The sequence below is a fragment of the Oncorhynchus mykiss genome, chromosome 6 (assembly GCF_013265735.2).
Source record: "Oncorhynchus mykiss isolate Arlee chromosome 6, USDA_OmykA_1.1, whole genome shotgun sequence".
In the NCBI taxonomy this organism is placed as follows: Eukaryota; Metazoa; Chordata; class Actinopteri; order Salmoniformes; family Salmonidae; genus Oncorhynchus; species Oncorhynchus mykiss.
The window spans coordinates 2794780-2814563 of record NC_048570.1 but is presented as its reverse complement, the minus strand read 5'-3'; the positions used below and the strand labels follow the sequence as shown (position 1 = coordinate 2814563).

Genomic DNA, 19784 nt, shown 5'->3' with positions numbered 1-19784 from the left:
GAGAATCATGGGGTGGTAGAGAGTCAGGCAGAATGGAGGGAATAGATAACAACAACAGAGAGAATAATGGGGTGGTAGAGACTCAGGCAGAATGGAGGGAATAGATAACAACAACAGAGAGAATCATGGGGTGGTAGAGAGTCAGGCAGAATGGAGGGAATCATGGGGAGGTCTATCAGCAGGACATTATAACCCTGATGGTCTATCAGCAGGACATTATACCCCTGATGGTCTATCAGCAGGACATTATACCCCTGATGGTCTATCAGCAGGACAATAAACCCTTGATGGTCTATCAGCAGGACATTATAACCCTGATGGTCTATCAGCAGGACATTATACCCCTGATGGTCTATCAGCAGGACATTATACCCCTGATGGTCTATCAGCAGGACAATAAACCCTTGATGGTCTATCAGCAGGACATTATAACCCTGATGGTCTATCAGCAGGACATTATACCCCTGATGGTCTATCAGCAGGACATTATACCCCTGATGGTCTATCAGCAGGACATTATAACCTTGATGGTCTATCAGCAGGACATTATACCCTTGATGGTCTATCAGCAGGACATTATAACCTTGATGGTCTATCAGCAGGACATTATAACCTTGATGGTCTATCAGCAGGACATTATAACCTTGATGGTCTATCAGCAGGACATTATAACCTTGATGGTCTATCAGCAGGACATTATACCCTTGATGGTCTATCAGCAGGACATTATACCCTTAACCAATCAGCTTTCAGGATTAGACCCACCCGTTGTATAATTTATTTATTATAATCCACGTAATAATTCACAAGAGATGAACTGTAGCGAGAGGAGAGAGACCGCTTATCTGTAATTTGTAATCTGCTATGTATCTAGCGATAGCAATCTGCTAGCAAATCAACCTTATAATATGTGATGATTTATAGTGCCTTCAGTAAATATGAATTCCCTTGACATTTACCACATGTGGTTGTGTTACAGCCTGAATTTAAAATGAATTACATTGAGATTTGTTGTCACTGGCCTAAACACACAACACCCCATAATTTCAAAGTGGAATTATGTTTTTCGAAATTTGTACACATTTATTTAAAAATGAAAAGCTGAAATGTCTTGAGTCAATAAGTATTCAACCCCTTTGTTATGGCAAGCCTAAATAAGTTCAGGAGTAAAAATTTGCTTAACAAGTCACATAATAAATTGCATGGACTCACTCTGTGTACAATAATAGTGTTTAACCTGATTTTTGAATGACTACCTCATCTCTGTACCACACACATACAATTATCTGTAAGGTCAGTCAGTCGACCAGTGCATTTCAAACACAGATTCAACCACAAAGACCAGGGAGGTTTTCCAATGCCTCACAAAGAAGGGCACCTATTGGTAGATGGGTGACAATTTAAAAAAGCAGAGATTGAATATGCTGTTGAGCACGCTGAATTTATTAATTAGTCTTTGGACAGTTTGCTTTGCTGCGGCCAGTCATCTGAACGAGGAAGCGAGTGCAGCATACGTATAGGTTATAACCTGCTGAATGAATGATATTGGAATGTTACCGAATAAAAAACAACAATTAAAAATAAGCATTTGGTGGAATCTCGATATTTATTTATTTATTTATTTATTTTACCGTTATTTTACCAGGTAAGTTGACTGAGAACACGTTCTCATTTGCAGCAACGACCTGGGGAATAGTTACAGGGGAGAGGAGGGGGATGAATGAGCCAATTGTAAACTGGGGATTATTATGTGACCGTGATGGTTTGAGGGTCAGATTGGGAATGTAGCCAGGACACCGGGGTTAACACCCCTACTCTTACGATAAGTGCCATGGGATCTTTAATGACCTCAGAGAGTCAGGACACCCGTTTAACGTCCCATCCGAGAGACGGCACCCTACACAGGGCAGTGTCCCCAATCACTGCCCTGGGGCATTGGGATATTTTTTAGACCAGTGGAAAGAGTGCCTCCTACTGGCCCTCCAACACCACTTCCAGCAGCATCTGGTCTCCCATCCAAGGACTGACCAGGACCAGCCCTGCTTAGCTTCAGAAGCAAGCCAGCAGTGGTACGCATTTCCCTCACTTTACAGCATTTCCCTCACTTTACAGCATTTCCCTCACTTTACAGCATTTCCCTCACTTTTCAGCATTTCCCTCACTTTTCAGCATTTCCATCACTTTTCAGCATTTCCCTCACTTTTCAGCATTTCCCTCACTTTACAGCATTTCCTTTACTCAGACAACAACAAATGTGCAAAACTAGCCCAATTAGCAATTTGGGCATCTTCTTTGTGCACGGTGCTGAAGTATATAATGGTTGTCAGTTGAAACCCATATGGCGCTGGGAACTGGAGAACGGTCTACAAAATTAAATGTGGAGGGGGGGGGGGGGGGGGGGGGTTCTCTGCTCGGCCTCTAAAGCCGAGGTTTAATAAATGGAGTAGAAGTGTTCAAAGATGCCACCTGGTGGTTTGAACTAGTAATGCACATTACCATTCCACAGTAAAACGCATGCTATACCGTAGTATGAAGCAACTTTTATTTGAGTCTCACTCTCTCACTCACTCTCTCACTCACTCTCTCACTCTCTCACTCTCTCACTCTCTCACTCACTCACTCTCTCACTCACTCACTCTCTCACTCACTCTCTCACTCACTCTCTCACTCTCTCACTCTCTGTCTCTGTGATTTACAACTCAGAACGTACAGGGAGCTGACAAACACAAACCTGAACATTTCCTTTACCTTTCTCTCTACCATCAGCACTTTTCAACCTCACCCAATGTATACACACACACACACACACACACACACACACACACACACACACACACACACACACACACACACACAGAAGGACCATTCTCCAGCACATAATTTTCCATGAAGAAGCATTTTACTTACATGCTTACACTGCAATAGCAACAAAAACATACACGTCAGGTCCACGTGGGTGCTGACAGAGAGATATTCTATGAATAAAGACTATTTTAATCTCCCCTCTGATGTAACCGAACTCTATTGTAAATACTGAAGATATTCTCTTTAAAATCAAAATGTCTTGATTTAGCTGGAGGAAGGTGTTAGAAATCCAACTCATTTAAATCCCTAATAACGTCAAAAATCCTCTGGCGACACAGAAATGTAAAGTCGTGTATCGTCTGCGTAGCAGGGAAAATCTAAGCTGTGCTTTCTGATAACACTGCCAAGGGGTAATATATATAAACCCGAACAGTAACGGAACCAAAATTGAACCTTGTGGAGCGCCAAATGAGATATGTATTTTCTCTGAGTTATGTACAACAATTTAAAAAAAACTCTTGACCGGTTAAAGAGGTCCTAAACCAATTTAGAACTGGACAGGAGAGGCCAACCCACCTCTCCAGTCTGTCCAGAAGGACATCATGATCAACAGTGTCGAATGCAGCCCTCAATAAATCCAAGAGTACAAGGACAGAGAGCTGTTTGGCATCTGTGTTGGCTCTAAGACCATTTACCACTTTAACGAAGACTATGTCTGTGCTGTGGTGGGCACGAAAACCAGATTGAAATATTTCAAAAATACAGTTGGCACTTCAAAAAATTATTTTGCTGTTTGAAAACCAATTTCTCCAGAATTTTTCTTTAGGAATGGAAGGTTGGAACTTAAGGGGTTTCACCATAGTAGTTTTTTAGTGCAGTGGGGAAAGTGCCTGTGAACAGGAAGTGATTAACAATAAAAAGCCAGACTCAATGGACAACATAGCAAACTACCAATAATCCAATGTCATGTTCCCTCAAACGATGCCAAAGAGGAAGACAAAGAGCTGCTCTATAACAATAGAGAAGTAGAGAAGTAGAGAAGACGCCTGCTCAAGACCTGCTCTTCGTCATCGGAGACCTGAATGGAAAGGTTGGCACTGACAACAGAAAGACTGGCAACATTCTGCGTCACAAAGAACCTGATGATTAGTGGCAGCCTGTTTCCTCACAAGAAAATCCACAAGCTGACATGGTACTCTCCTACTGGAAGAGACAAGAACCAGATTGACCTGATGATCAAAGGCAAGTGAAGACGCTCGCTGAGAGAAGTCAAGGTGTGAAGGGAGGCAGATGTTACCAGTGACCACCATCTTGTGACTGCCGACATCACACTAAAGCTGAAACGTTCAAGACCACCGACAAAAGGAACAACAAGATTTGATGTTGGCATGCTGAGGGGCCAAACCATCAAGCCCTTTCAAACAACACAGAATAAGGCAACTGAGGGGAATATAGACAGGAAGTGGGAGAAAGTAGTTCAAGCTTACAGTGAAAGTGGCAAGAAAACCATCAGACAAAGAAGAAGAAGGCAACGCAAATCATGGATCACCCAAGTAACATGGGAAATGATTGATAAATGGATCACCCAATTAACATGGGAAATGATTGATGAATGGATCACCTCAGAAACATGGGAAATTATTGATGAATGGATCACCCCAGAAACATGGGAAATGACAGAGGGGGAAAAAAACAGATGCCAAATCACAAAGGCTGAAACAGAAACTGGAGGAGCAGTACAGAAAAATCAACACACAAGTCAAAAGACTAGTAAGAAGACACAACAAGGTCTACCTGGAGGAGAAACAACAAGGTCTACCTGGAGGAGAAACAACAAGGTCTACCTGGAGGAGAAACAACAAGGTCTACCTGGAGGAGAAACAACAAGGTCTACCTGGAGGAGAAACAACGGGGCCTACCTGGAGGAGAGACAACGGGGCCTACCTGGAGGAGAGACAACGGGGCCTACCTGGAGGAGAGACAACGGGGCCTACCTGGAGGAGAGACAACAGGGCCTACCTGGAGGAGAAACAACAGGGCCTACCTGGAGGAGAAACAACAAGGTCTACCTGGAGGAGAAACAACAAGGTCTACCTGGAGGAGAAACAACAAGGTCTACCTGGAGGAGAAACAACAAGGTCTACCTGGAGGAGAAACAACAAGGCCTACCTGGAGGAGAGACAACGGGGCCTACCTGGAGGAGAAACAACAAGGTCTACCTGGAGGAGAAACAACAGGGCCTACCTGGAGGAGAAACAACAAGGTCTACCTGGAGGAGAAACAACAGGGCCTACCTGGAGGAGAAACAACAGGGCCTACCTGGAGGAGAGACAACAGGGCCTACCTGGAGGAGAAACAACAGGGCCTACCTAGAGGAGAAACAACAAGGTCTACCTGGAGGAGAAACAACAAGGTCTACCTGGAGGAGAAACAACAAGGCCTACCTGGAGGAGAAACAACAAGGTCTACCTGGAGGAGAAACAACAGGGACTACCTGGAGGAGAGACAACAGGGCCTACCTGGGGAAGAGACAACAGGGCCTACCTAGAGGAGAGACAACAGGGCCTACCTAGAGGAGAGACAACGGGGCCTACCTGGGGAAGAGACAACAGGGCCTACCTAGAGGAGAGACAACAGGGCCTACCTAGAGGAGAGACAACAGGGCCTACCTAGAGGAGAGACAACAGGGCCTACCTGGACGAGAAACAACAGGGCCTACCTGGAGGGGAGACAACGGGGCCTACCTGGAGGAGAAACAACAAGGTCTACCTGGAGGAGAAACAACAAGGTCTACCTGGAGGAGAAACAACAAGGCCTACCTGGAGGAGAAACAACAGGGCCTACCTGGACGAGAAACAACAAGGCCTACCTGGAGGAGAAACAACAAGGTCAACCTGGAGGAGAAACAACAAGGCCTACCTGGAGGAGAAACAACAGGGCCTACCTGGAGGAGAGACAACAAAGTCTACCTGGAGGAGAAACAACAAGGCCTACCTGGAGGAGAAACAACAAGGTCAACCTGGAGGAGAAACAACAAGGCCTACCTGGAGGAGAAACAACAGGGCCTACCTGGAGGAGAGACAACAAGGTCTACCTGGAGGAGAAACAACAAGGCCTACCTGGAGGAGAAACAACAGGGCCTACCTGGAGGAGAGACAACAGGGCCTACCTGGAGGAGAGACAACAGGGCCTACCTGGAGGAGAGACAACAGGGCCTACCTGGGGAAGAGACAACAGGGCCTACCTAGAGGAGAGACAACAGGGCCTACCTAGAGGAGAGACAACAGGGCCTACCTAGAGGAGAAACAACAGGGCCTACCTGGACGAGAAACAACGGGGCCTACCTGGAGGGGAGACAACGGGGCCTACCTGGAGGAGAAACAACAAGGTCTACCTGGAGGAGAAACAACAAGGTCTACCTGGAGGAGAAACAACAAGGCCTACCTGGAGGAGAAACAACAGGGCCTACCTGGACGAGAAACAACAGGGCCTACCTGGACGAGAAACAACAGGGCCTACCTGGCGAAGAGACAACAGTGCCTACCTAGAGGAGAGACAACAGGGCCTACCTGGAAGAGAGAAAGCAGGGCCTACCTGGAAGAGAGACAACAGGGCCTACCTGGACGAGAGACAACAGGGCCTACCTGGAGGAGAAACAACAGGGCCTACCTGGAGGAGAGACAACAGGGCCTACCTGGAGGAGAGACAACAGGGCCTACCTTGAGGAGAGACAACAGGGCCTACCTGGAGGAGAGACAACAGGGCCTACCTGGAGGGAGAGACAACAGGGCCTACCTAGAGGAGAGACAACAGGGCCTACCTAGAGGAGAGAAAACAGGGCCTACCTGGAAGAGAGACAACAGGGCCTACCTAGAGGAGAGACAACAGGGCCTACCTAGAGGAGAGACAACAGGGCCTACCTAGAGAAGAGACAACAGGGCCTACCTGGAGGAGAAAAAACAGGGCCTACCTGGAGGAGAGACAACAGGGCCTACCTTGAGGAGAGACAACAGGGCCTACCTGGCGGAGAGACAACAGGGCCTACCTGAAGGAGAGACAACAGGGCCTACCTGGAGGAGAGACAACAGGGCCTACCTGGAGGAGAGACCACAGGGCCTACCTGGAGGAGAGACCACAGGGCCTACCTAGAGGAGAGACAACAGGGCCTACCTAGAGGAGAGACAACAGGGCCTAACCTAACATGAGGCAGAAAATTCAAGTCAAATACTCAAGTCAAAGACAAGCAAGGCAATCTCCTGACTACAGAAAATGAACAGAAAGCAAGATGGACAGAACATTTCAGAGAGGTCCTCAACAGAGAACCCTCTGTGGATCCAATTGACACACCTGAAGCTGCTCCAGAAGATCTAGACGTAAACACCGACCCACCAACCAAAGAAGAAATAATAACTACCATCAAGTCACTAAAGAATTGGAAAGCTCCAGGTCCTGATAACCTCAACGCAGACCTGTTCAAAATCCATCCAGTATTGGTCTGCAAACATCCTTCTTCCTCTCTTCACTGACATCTGGATGGAGGGAAAGAAACCTTCAGACTGGACCAAGAGGGTCATCATACGGGTGCATAAGAGGGACACACCTTCCGATTGCAACACCTGGACGGGCGTTACACTTTTATCCGTTCACAGCAAGATTTTTTTTTGTTGCAAGATTATTGTACAACGGATGTCTTCAGCTGTAGACAAAGTGCTCAGGAATGAACAAGTGGTTTTTGGGGAGGAAGGAGCTGTACAGACCAGATCTTCACCCTCAGGAGCATCATTGAGCAATTTAGTGAGTGGCAATGAAAACTCTACATCAACTCTACTGACTTCCAGAGGGCTGAAAACTCTTCATCAACTTTACTGACTTCCAGAAGGCTGAAAACTCTTCATTAACTTTACTGACTTCCAGAAGGCTGAAAACTCTTCATAAACTTTACTGACTTCCAGAAGGCTTTTGACAGTATTCACCACGAAAGCCTTTGGAAGATCTTAAGAATTTATGGAATCCCCACCCATGCTGTTAACATCATAAAACAGTTCTACAGCAACTGTTCGGGCACTGTGGGAACGAGCAACATGAGCTTTGCTGTTAAGTCTGGAGTTCGACAAGGTTGTGTGATGACAGCCTTACTCTTCAACCTGGCAATAGACGGGGTCAACAAAAGAAGATAAGGCAAGAGGAACAGGATGGACCTTGTATTGTACTCTAGAATATATTGACTCAGGCAAGAGGAATAGGATAGACCTTGTATTGTACTCTAGAAGACATTGACTCAGGCAAGAGGAACAGGATGGACCTTGTATTGTACTCTAGAAGCCATTGACTCAGGCAAGAGGAACAGGATGGACCTTGTATTGTACTCTAGAAGACATTGACTCAGGCAAGAGGAATAAGATGGACCTTGTATTGTACTCTAGAAGACCTTGACTCCGGCAAGAGGAATCGGATGGACCTTGTATTGTACTAGAAGACATTGACTCAGGCAAGAGGAACAGGATGGACCTTGTATTGTACTCTAGAAGACATTGACTCAGGCAAGAGGAATAGGATGGACCTTGTATTGTACTCTAGAAGACATTGACTCAGGCAAGAGGAATAGGATGGACCTTGTATTGTACTCTAGAAGACATTGACTCAGGCAAGAGGAACAGGATGGACCTTGTATTGTACTCTAGAAGCCATTGACTCAGGCAAGAGGAATAGGATGGACCTTGTATTGTACTCTAGAAGATATTGACTCAGGCAAGAGGAACAGGATGGACCTTGTATTGTAGTCTAGAAGACATTGACTCAGGCAAGGTAACCTGTCTAAATGACTATCGCTCCAAAGCACTCACATATGAAGCTATGAAATTATTTGAAAAGCTGGTCATGGCACACATCAACAACATAATCCCAGAAATCCTAGACCCAGTCCAATTTGAATCCCGCCCAAACAGATCCACAGATGACGCCAACTCTGTTGCACTCCACACTGCCCTTTATTCCTAGTTATATGCACATATCTACCTCAATTACCCCGTACCCCTGCACATCGACTCAGTACTGGTACCCCGTGTGTATAGCCAAACTATCGTTACTCATTGTGTATTTATTATTACTTATATTATTACGTGTTTTACTTTTCTATTTTTTCTCCATTTTCTTTCTCTCTACGTTGTTGGGAAGTAAGTAAGCATTCCACTGTTAGTCCACACCTGTTGTTTTGGGAAGCAGTTTTACAAATACAATTCTATTTCATTTGCCACACACGGTCCGAGAGGGAGGAGCTACCTGAGAGATACTGCGTGATGTCCGTACATCTCCCGGACCGCCGCCAGGTCTGCCTCCAACTGGGGGTGCTTGTGGAGCTCGCCATCGTAGTTCACCTATCAGAGAGAGACGTCAATTAATCCGTCAATCAATCAAATGTGTTTTAAATCCCTTTTTCCATCAGCAGTAGTCGCAAAGCTATTCATAGCAACATGGCCTAGACCTGGGCTCTGACAGCACATCTCAGTAAGACAAATTAATGGTGTTCCAAAAGAGGTCCAGTTTCCAGGACCACAAATACAAATTCCTTCTAGACACCATTGCCCTAGAGCACACAAAAAATGATACTTACCTCGGCCTAAACATCAGTGCCACAGGTAACTTCCACAAAGCTGTGAACGATCTGAGAGACAAGCCAAGAAAGGCCTTCTACGCCATCAAAAGGAACATAAAATTCGACATACCAATTAGGATCTGGCTAAAAATACTTGAATCAGTCATAGAGCCCATTGCCCTTTATGGTTGTGAGGTCTGGGGTCCGCTCACCAACCAAGAATTCACAAAATGGGACAAACACCAAACTGAGACTCTGCACGCAGATTTCTGCAAAAAATATCCTCTGTGTACAACGTAAAACACTAAATAATGCATGCAGAGCAAAATTAGGCCGACAACCGGCAATTGTCAAAATCCAGAAAACATGTCACGCCCTGACCATAGAGATCCTTTTTATGTCTCTATTTTGGTTTGGTCAGGGCGTGAGTTGGGGTGGGCATTCTATGTTTTGTGTTCTATGTTTTCTATTTCTGTGTGTTTGGCAGAGTGTGGTTCTCAATCAGAGGCAGCTGTCTATCGTTGTCTCTGATTGAGAACCATAATTAGGTAGCCTTTTCCCTGTGTTTTGTGGGTAGTTATTTTCTGTTTTGTGTGTCTGCACCATACAGAACTGTTTAGTTTGTTCCGCTTTTTAATTTTTGGTTCTAGTGTTCAGTTTTATTAAAAATCATGAACACGTAGCACGCTGCACCTTGGTCCTCTTCTTCAAACAGCCGTTAAATTCTACAACCACCTAAAAGGAAGCGATTCCCAAACCTTCCATATAACAAAGCCATCACCTACAGAGAGATGAAACTGGAGGAGTTCACTAAGCAAGCTGGTCCAAACAGACCCCACAGAGCCCCAGGACAGCAACACAATTAGATCAAATTATGAGAAAACAAAAATATAACTACTTGACACATTGGAAAGAATACCTGACCACTGTGACAGACCCAAACTTAAGGAAAGCTTTGACTATGTACAGACTCAGTGAGCATAGCCTTGCTATTGAGAAAGGCAGACATGGCTCTCAAGAGAAGACAGGCTATGTGCACACTGCCCACAAAATGAGGTGGAAACTGAGCTGCACTTCCAAACCTCCTGCCCAATGTATGACCATATTAGAGACACATATTTCCCTCAGATTACACAGATCCACAAAGAATTCGAAAACAAATCCAATTTTGATAAACTCCCATATCTACTGGGTGAAATTCCACAGTGTGCCATCACAGCAGCAAGATTTGTGACCTGTTGCCACAAGAAAAGGGCAACCAGTGAAGAACAAACACCATTGTAAATACAACCCATATTTATGCTTATTTATTTTCCCTTGTGTCCCCATAACCATTAGTACATCGTTGCAACACTGTATATATATATATATATATATATATATAATATGACATTTGTAATGTCTTTATTGTTTTGAAACTTCTGTATGTGTAATGTTTACTGTTCATTTGTATTGTTAATTTCACTTTTGTATATTATCTACCTCACTTTCTTTGGCAATGTTAACACATGTTTCCCATGCCAATAAAGCCCCTTGAATTTAATTTAATTGAGAGAGAGGGGGGGGGGGGGGGAGAATGAGAGACAGGGAGATGGAAAGAGAGAGAGAATGAGAGAGAGAGAGAGAGAGATGGAGAATGAGAGAGAGAGAGAACGAGAGACAGAGTGAGAGAGAGAGAGAGAGATGGAGAATGAGAGAGAGAGAGAACGAGAGACAGAGAGAGAGAGAGAGAGAGAGAGAGAGAGAGAGAGAGAGAGAGAGAGAGAGAGAGAGAGAAATGGAAAGAGAGAGGGAAAGAGAGAGAGAGAGAGCGAACGAGAGACTGAGAGAACGAGATAGAGAGAGAGAGACAGAGAGAGCGAACGAGAGACAGAGAGAACGAGATAGACAGAGAGAGAGAGAGAGACAGAGAGAGAGAGACAGAGAGAGAGAGAGAGAGAAAGAGAGAGAGAGAGAGAGAGAGAGAGAAAGAGAGAGAGAGAGAGAGAAAGAGAGAGAGAGAGAGAGAAAGAGAGAGAGAGAGAGAGAGGGACCATCGGTCATCAGAATACATGTATATTCCCATATACAGATGGACTGAGTTCATTTGGGTGATGGAAATGTGAGTGGGATATGAGTCGGCGGCCCCTTTCTGAGTGAGCTGACTGAAAAAGACTAAAAATATAAAAGTGCTTTATACTTGATGAGTTTAGGCCTACATTGGGGAAATCTGCCATGAAATCAGGAGGCTTCATGCTCAGGTGGAGACGCCAGGGGAGGTCTGGCCTCTCTTCAGAGCTGCTGGGTCTTACTCTATATAAGGAGTTACTGCCGCTGTACCAATCTTAGAACAAAGGGTTGCAAAAACGGGTTCTTCGGCTGTTCCCATAGGAGAACCCTTACGGGTTCCATGTAGAACTCTCTGTGGAACGGGTTCTACATGAAACCTAAAGGGTTCTTCGGCTGTTCCCATAGGAGAACCCTTACGGGTTCCATGTAGAACTCTCTGTGGAACGGGTTCTACATGAAACCTAAAGGGTTCTTCGGCTGTTCCCATAGGAGAACTCTTACGGGTTCCATGTAGAACTCTCTGTGGAACGGGTTCTACATGAAACCTAAAGGGTTCTTCGGCTGTTCCCATAGGAGAACCCTTACGGGTTCCATGTAGAACTCTCTGTGGAACGGGTTCTACATGAAACCTAAAGGGCTCTTCAAAAGGTTTCTCCTATGGGGACAGAAGAGGGTGGTTTCCTGGAGACAGATTCATCCATCATCTTCAAAAGTCAGAAGTCCCTATGTGAATGTTATCATTATAATTACACCCTTTTTGACAATACATCACATATCTCACAAGGACTTAATTTGGGGCCTAGCAAAGTTCCAGTAAGTTTCCAGTAAGTTTCAAGTATTGAGGGAAGTTTCCCAAAATTCCCAGATTTTCAAAAGATTCTGATTGACGGACTTCCAGGAATCTTCCAACTGGAATTTCTGGGAAAACCTGGAAAATGTATCTACATTTGGCAACCCTACCTGCAAGTCACATTACGCTGGTTGGCAAAGTGATGTGTAATTCCTATTGGAATCCAGCCAGAGTTGGGGATATACAACAGCTGGACATTTCTGTCACGCCCTGGACATAGTATTCTGTGTTTTCGTTAGTATTTTGGTGAGGCCAGGGTGTGACATGGGGATTTATGTGGTTTTGTTTTGTCTGGGGTTGTTTGTAGTTATGGGATTGTGGTTAGAGTAGTACTCTAGGTAAGTCTATGGTTGCCTAGAGTGGTTCTCAATCAGAGGCAGGTGTTTATCGTTGTCTCTGATTGGGAACCATATTTAGGCAGCCATATTCTTTAGGTCTCTTGTGGGTGGTTGTTTCCTGTCTTTGTGTTTGTGGCACCAGATAGGACTGGTTCGGTTTTTTCACATTTCTTGTTTTGTAGATTGTTGTACTTTCATCTTTATTAAAGACGTACAAAACTCACCACGCTGCATTTTGGTCTCTTTCCCCAGAAGAAAACCTTTACAATTTCATTCACCTGCAACCTGCATTCATACTGACAGCCAGAGTTAGGAACCGTGTGAGGAGACGACCTAAACCATTTAAACTGGAACATCCATTTCAGCCAGAGTTAGGAACCGTGTGAGGAGACGACCTAAACCATTTAAACTGGAACAGCCATTTCAGCCAGAGTTAGGAACCGTGTGAGGAGACTACCTAAACCAGTTAAACTGGAACAACCATTTCAGCCAGAGTTAGGAACCGTGTGAGGAGACTACCTAAACCAGTTAAACTGGAACAACCATTTCAGCCAGAGTTAGGAACCGTGTGAGGAGACGACCTAAACCATTTAAACTGGAACAACCATTTCAGCCAGAGTTAGGAACCGTGTGAGGAGACTACCTAAACCAGTTAAACTGGAACAACCATTTCAGCCAGAGTTAGGAACTGTGTGAGGAGACTACCTAAACCATTTAAACTGGAACAACCATTTCAGACAGAGTTAGGAACCGTGTGAGGAGACTACCTAAACCATTTAAACTGGAACAACCATTTCAGACAGAGTTAGGAACCGTGTGAGGAGACGACCTAAACCATTTAAACTGGAACAACCATTTCAGCCAGAGTTAGGAACCGTGTGAGGAGACTACCTAAACCATTTAAACTGGAACAACCATTTCAGCCAGAGTTAGGAACCGTGTGAGGAGACTACCTAAACCATTTCAACTGGAACAACCATTTCAGTAATGGGTGCAAACAATTTAACGAAACTATTGGATTAGTTTAGATAAATGTTATTTATATATATATAGCCTCTACTGTATGTAGCCTCTCTACTGTATATAGCCTCTCTACTGTATATAACCTCTCTACTGTATATAGCCTCTACTGTATATAGCCTCTCTACTGTATATAGCCTCTGCTGTATATAGCCTCTCTACTGTATATAGCCTCTCTACTGTATATAGCATCTCTACTGTATATAGCGCCTCTACTGTATATAGCCTCTCTACTGTATATAGCCTCTCTACTGTATATAGCCTCTCTACTGTATATAGCCTCTCTACTGTATATAACCTCTCTACTGTATATAGCCTGTCTTTTTACTGTTGTTTTCATTTCTTTACCTACCTATTGTTCACCTAACACCTTTTTTGCACTATTGGTTAGAGCCTGTAAGTAAACATTTCACCTGTGAGGTCTACTACACCTGTTGTATTCAGCATTCCATTGTAAGGTCTACTACACCTGTTGTATTCAGCATTTCACTGTGAGGTCTACTACACCTGTTGTATTCAGCATTTCACTGTAATGTCTACTACACCTGTTGTATTCAGCATTTCCCTGTGAGGTCTACTACACCTGTTGTATTCGGCGCACGTGACAAATAAACTTTGATTTGATTTGTACATCCAAACACACAGATATTAAAAATCAACCTGCAGTAGAGCATGCTGGGAAAAAGTGAAAGTGTTACCATAACTTGAGTTGGTGGGACTTCTCGTTTAGTTCTGAGTCAGTACCACATAACACTTGAAGTAATAATGACTTTCCATTGATTTTCAGTTCAAGTTGGTGGGACTTACTTGAAGTATTTGAGAAGAAATAAAATGCCTTGGTGTTTACAGTGTAGGGTTAGAATTAGGGCTAAGGGTAAGGGTTTAGGGTTAGGTTTAAGGTTTAAGGTTAGGGGTTTCGGGTTAGGGTTAAGGTTAGGTTAAGGGTTAGGGAAAATATGATTTTGAATGGGAATCAATTGTTTGTGGTCCCCACAAGGATAGTAAAACATGTGTGCGTGTGTGTGTGTGTGTGTCTTGATGCTTACCTGACCTCCATAGTAAAACTCCTCGGAGTCAGCATCCCCCTCAGAGTCCTCCTCTATGGCATAGTGGCACTGGGGGGGAGTTATAACACATTATGACTGTTTATAACACAGGTATTACAGTTTAGAACACAGTTATTACATGTTATAACAGTTATCAAACCTGTCGTTCTGCCCCTGAACAGGCAGTTAACCCACTGTTCCTAGGCCGTTATTGTAAATAAGAATTTGTTCTTAAGTGACTTGCCTAGTTAAAATAAATAAATATTAGAGTTTATAACAGTTATTACAGTTTATAACAGTTAAAGTTTATAACACAGTTCTTACAGTTTAGAACAGTTATTGCAGTTTAACAGTTACACTTTATAACAGTTATTATAACCAGTTATTACAGATTATAACAGTTATTACACGTTGTAACAGTTTATAACCATTATTACATGTTATTACAGTTTAAAACAGTTATTAATTCAAACGTTATAACGCAGTTATTATAACTGGTTATTACAGGTTATAACACATTTATTACAGTTTATTACAGTTTACATTTATTACACGTTATAACAGTTTATAACAGTTATTACATGTTATTGCAGTTTATAACACAGTTATTACACGTTATTACAGTTTATAACACAGTTATTACACGTTATTACAGTTTATAACACAGTTATTACACGTTATTATAAATTAAAACATAGTTATTACACGTTATTACAGTTTATAACACAGTCATCAAATCATCATATGGGTCGAATACAACAGGTGTAGGTAGTAGTAAACTACTACTGTAGAATACAACAGGTGTAGGTAGTAGTAAACTACTACTGTAGAATACAACAGGTGTAGGTAGTAGTAAACTACTACTGTAGAATACAACAGGTGTAGGTACTAGTAAACTACTACTGTAGAATACAACAGGTGTAGGTAGTAGTAAACTACTACTGTAGAATACAACAGGTGTAGGTAGTAGTAAACTACTACTGTAGAATACAACAGGTGTAGGTAGTAGTAAACTACTACTGTAGAATACAACAGGTGTAGGTAGTAGTAAACTACTACTGTAGAATACAACAGGTGTAGGTAGTAGTAAACTACTACTGTAGAATACAACAGGTGTAGGTAGTAGTAAACTACTACTGTAGAATACAACAGGTGTAGGTAGTAGTAAACTACTACTGTAGAATACAACAGGTGTAGGTAGTAGTAAACTACTACTGTAGAATACAACAGGTGGAGGTAGTAGTAAACTACTACTGTAGAATACAACAGGTGTAGGTAGTAGTAAACTACTACTGTAGAATACAACAGGTGTAGGTAGTAGTAAACTACTACTGTAGAATACAACAGGTGTAGGTAGTAGTAAACTACTACTGTAGAATACAACAGGTGTAGGTAGTAGTAAACTACTACTGTAGAATACAACAGGTGTAGGTAGTAGTAAACTACTACTGTAGAATACAACAGGTGTAGGTAGTAGTAAACTACTACTGTAGAATACAACAGGTGTAGGTACTAGTAAATTATACTACTGTAGAATACAACAGGTGTAGGTAGTAGTAAACTACTACTGTAGAATACAACAGGTGTAGGTAGTAGTAAACTATACTACTGTAGAATACAACAGGTGTAGGTAGTAGTAAATTATACTACTGTAGAATACAACAGGTGTAGGTAGTAGTAAACTATACTACTGTAGAATACAACAGGTGTAGGTAGTAGTAAACTACTACTGTAGAATACAACAGGTGTAGGTAGTAGTAAACTATACTACTGTAGAATACAACAGGTGTAGGTAGTAGTAAACTACTACTGTAGAATACAACAGGTGTAGGTACTAGTAAACTACTACTGTAGAATACAACAGGTGTAGGTAGTAGTAAACTACTACTGTAGAATACAACAGGTGTAGGTAGTAGTAAACTACTACTGTAGAATACAACAGGTGTAGGTAGTAGTAAACTACTACTGTAGAATACAACAGGTGTAGGTAGTAGTAAACTACTACTGTAGAATACAACAGGTGTAGGTAGTAGTAAACTACTACTGTAGAATACAACAGGTGTAGGTAGTAGTAAACTACTACTGTAGAATACAACAGGTGTAGGTAGTAGTAAACTACTACTGTAGAATACAACAGGTGTAGGTAGTAGTAAACTACTACTGTAGAATACAACAGGTGTAGGTAGTAGTAAACTACTACTGTAGAATACAACAGGTGTAGGTAGTAGTAAATTATACTACTGTAGAATACAACAGGTGTAGGTAGTAGTAAATTATACTACTGTAGAATACAACAGGTGTAGGTAGTAGTAAACTACTACTGTAGAATACAACAGGTGTAGGTAGTAGTAAACTACTACTGTAGAATACAACAGGTGTAGGTAGTAGTAAATTATACTACTGTAGAATACAACAGGTGTAGGTAGTAGTAAACTATACTACTGTAGAATACAACAGGTGTAGGTAGTAGTAAACTACTACTGTAGAATACAACAGGTGTAGGTACTAGTAAACTACTACTGTAGAATACAACAGGTGTAGGTAGTAGTAAACTACTACTGTAGAATACAACAGGTGTAGGTAGTAGTAAACTACTACTGTAGAATACAACAGGTGTAGGTAGTAGTAAACTACTACTGTAGAATACAACAGGTGTAGGTAGTAGTAAACTACTACTGTAGAATACAACAGGTGTAGGTAGTAGTAAACTACTACTGTAGAATACAACAGGTGTAGGTAGTAGTAAACTACTACTGTAGAATACAACAGGTGTAGGTAGTAGTAAACTACTACTGTAGAATACAACAGGTGTAGGTAGTAGTAAACTACTACTGTAGAATACAACAGGTGTAGGTAGTAGTAAACTACTACTGTAGAATACAACAGGTGTAGGTAGTAGTAAATTATACTACTGTAGAATACAACAGGTGTAGGTAGTAGTAAATTATACTACTGTAGAATACAACAGGTGTAGGTAGTAGTAAACTACTACTGTAGAATACAACAGGTGTAGGTAGTAGTAAACTACTACTGTAGAATACAACAGGTGTAGGTAGTAGTAAATTATACTACTGTAGAATACAACAGGTGTAGGTAGTAGTAAACTACTACTGTAGAATACAACAGGTGTAGGTAGTAGTAAACTACTACTGTAGAATACAACAGGTGTAGGTAGTAGTAAACTACTACTGTAGAATACAACAGGTGTAGGTAGTAGTAAACTACTACTGTAGAATACAACAGGTGTAGGTAGTAGTAAACTACTACTGTAGAATACAACAGGTGTAGGTAGTAGTAAACTACTACTGTAGAATACAACAGGTAGACCTGTAGTTTAGACCTCATGCTTACTCACAAGCCCTTATGCAACAATGCAGTTTTAAGAAAATACCCCCAGAAAGGTAAGAGATTAGAAAAATAAGAGAAAAACAAATAATTAAGGAGAAGCAGTAAATAACAATAGTGGGGCTGTATACAGGGGGGAACCGGTACAGAGTCAATGTGGAGGTTATATACAGGGGGTACCGATACAGAGTCAATGTGGAGGTTATATACAGGGGGAACCGGTACAGAGTCAATGTGGAGGCTATATACAGGGTGTTACGGTACAGAGTCAATGTGGAGGCTATATACAGGGGGTACCGGTACAGAGTCATTGTGGAGGCTATATACAGGGGGTACCGGTACAGAGTCAATGTGGAGGCTATATACAGGGTATTACGGTACAGAGTCAATATGGAGGCTATATACAGGGGGAACCGGTACAGAGTCAATGTGGAGGCTATATACAGGGGGTACCAGTAAAGAGTCAATGTGGAGACTATATACAGGATGTACCGGTACAGAGTCAATGTGGAGGCTATATACAGGAGGTACCGGTACAGAGTCATTGTGGAGGCTATATACAGGGGGTACCGATACAGAGTCAGTGTGGAGGCTATATACAGGGTGATACGGTACAGAGTCAATGTGGAGGCTATATACAGGGGGTACCGGTACAGAGTCAATGTGGAGGCTATATACAGGGTATTACGGTACAGAGTCAATGTGGAGGTTATATACAGGGGGAACCGGTACAGAGTCAATGTGGAGGCTATATACAGGGGGAACCGGTACAGAGTCAATGTGGAGGCTATATACAGGGTGTTACGGTACAGAGTCAATGTGGAGGCTATATACAGGGGGTACCAGTACAGAGTCAATGTGGAGGCTATATACAGGGGGGTACCAGTAAAGAGTCAATGTGGAGACTATATACAGGAGGTACCGGTACAGAGTCAATGTGGAGGCTATATACAGGAGGTACCGGTACAGAGTCATTGTGGAGGCTATATACAGGGGGTACCGATACAGAGTCAGTGTGGAGGCTATATACAGGGTGATACGGTACAGAGTCAGTGTGGAGGCTATATACAGGGGGTACCGGTACAGAGTCAATGTGGAGGCTATATACAGGGTATTACGGTACAGAGTCAATGTGGAGGCTATATTCAGGGGGTACCAGTACAGAGTCAATGTGGAGGCTATATACAGGGGGTACCGGTACAGAGTCAATGTGGAGGCTATATACAGGGAGTACCAGTACAGAGGCAATGTGTCAATGCGCGGGGGCACCAGTGTCGAGGTAATTGAGGTAATTATGTACATGCAGGTAGGGTTATTAAAGTGACAATGCATGAGATAATAACAGAGAGTAACAGCAGCGTGGGGAGGGGGGTGGTGCACAAAGTCTGGGTAGCCATTTGATTAGCTGTCCAGGAGGCTTATGGCTTGAGGGTAGAAGCTGTTAAGGAGCCCTTTGGACCTAGACTTGGCACACCAGTACCGTTTGCTGTGCGGTAGCAGAGAGAACAGTCCATGACTAGAGTGGCTGGAGTCATTGACAATTTTTACACCGCCTGGTATAGAGGTCCTGGATGGCAGGAAGCTTGGCCCTGGTGATGTACTGGGCCGTACTTACTACCCTCTGTAGTGCCTTGCGATTGGAGGCCAAGCAATTGCCATAGCAGGCAGTGATGCAACCTGTCAGGATGCTCTTGATGGTGCAGCTGTAAAACCTTTTGAGGATCTGAGGACCTATGCCA

At 43.0% G+C, this 19784-nt stretch overlaps 1 protein-coding gene across 2 annotated transcripts in view; it reads right to left on the bottom strand.

The window, feature by feature from the left end:
- LOC110525071 (protein mono-ADP-ribosyltransferase PARP8) overlaps window positions 1-19784 on the bottom strand; it is a 122519-nt gene that overhangs the window by 51919 nt on the left and 50816 nt on the right. For both annotated transcript variants that reach the window (XM_036979215.1, XM_036979216.1), the window contains exons 6-7: window positions 14701-14769; window positions 9085-9179 (exon numbers count right to left, since the gene is read on the bottom strand). In XM_036979215.1, coding sequence (XP_036835110.1) covers window positions 9085-9179; window positions 14701-14769 — 164 coding nt within the window. The remainder of the gene's footprint in view (window positions 1-9084; window positions 9180-14700; window positions 14770-19784) is intronic.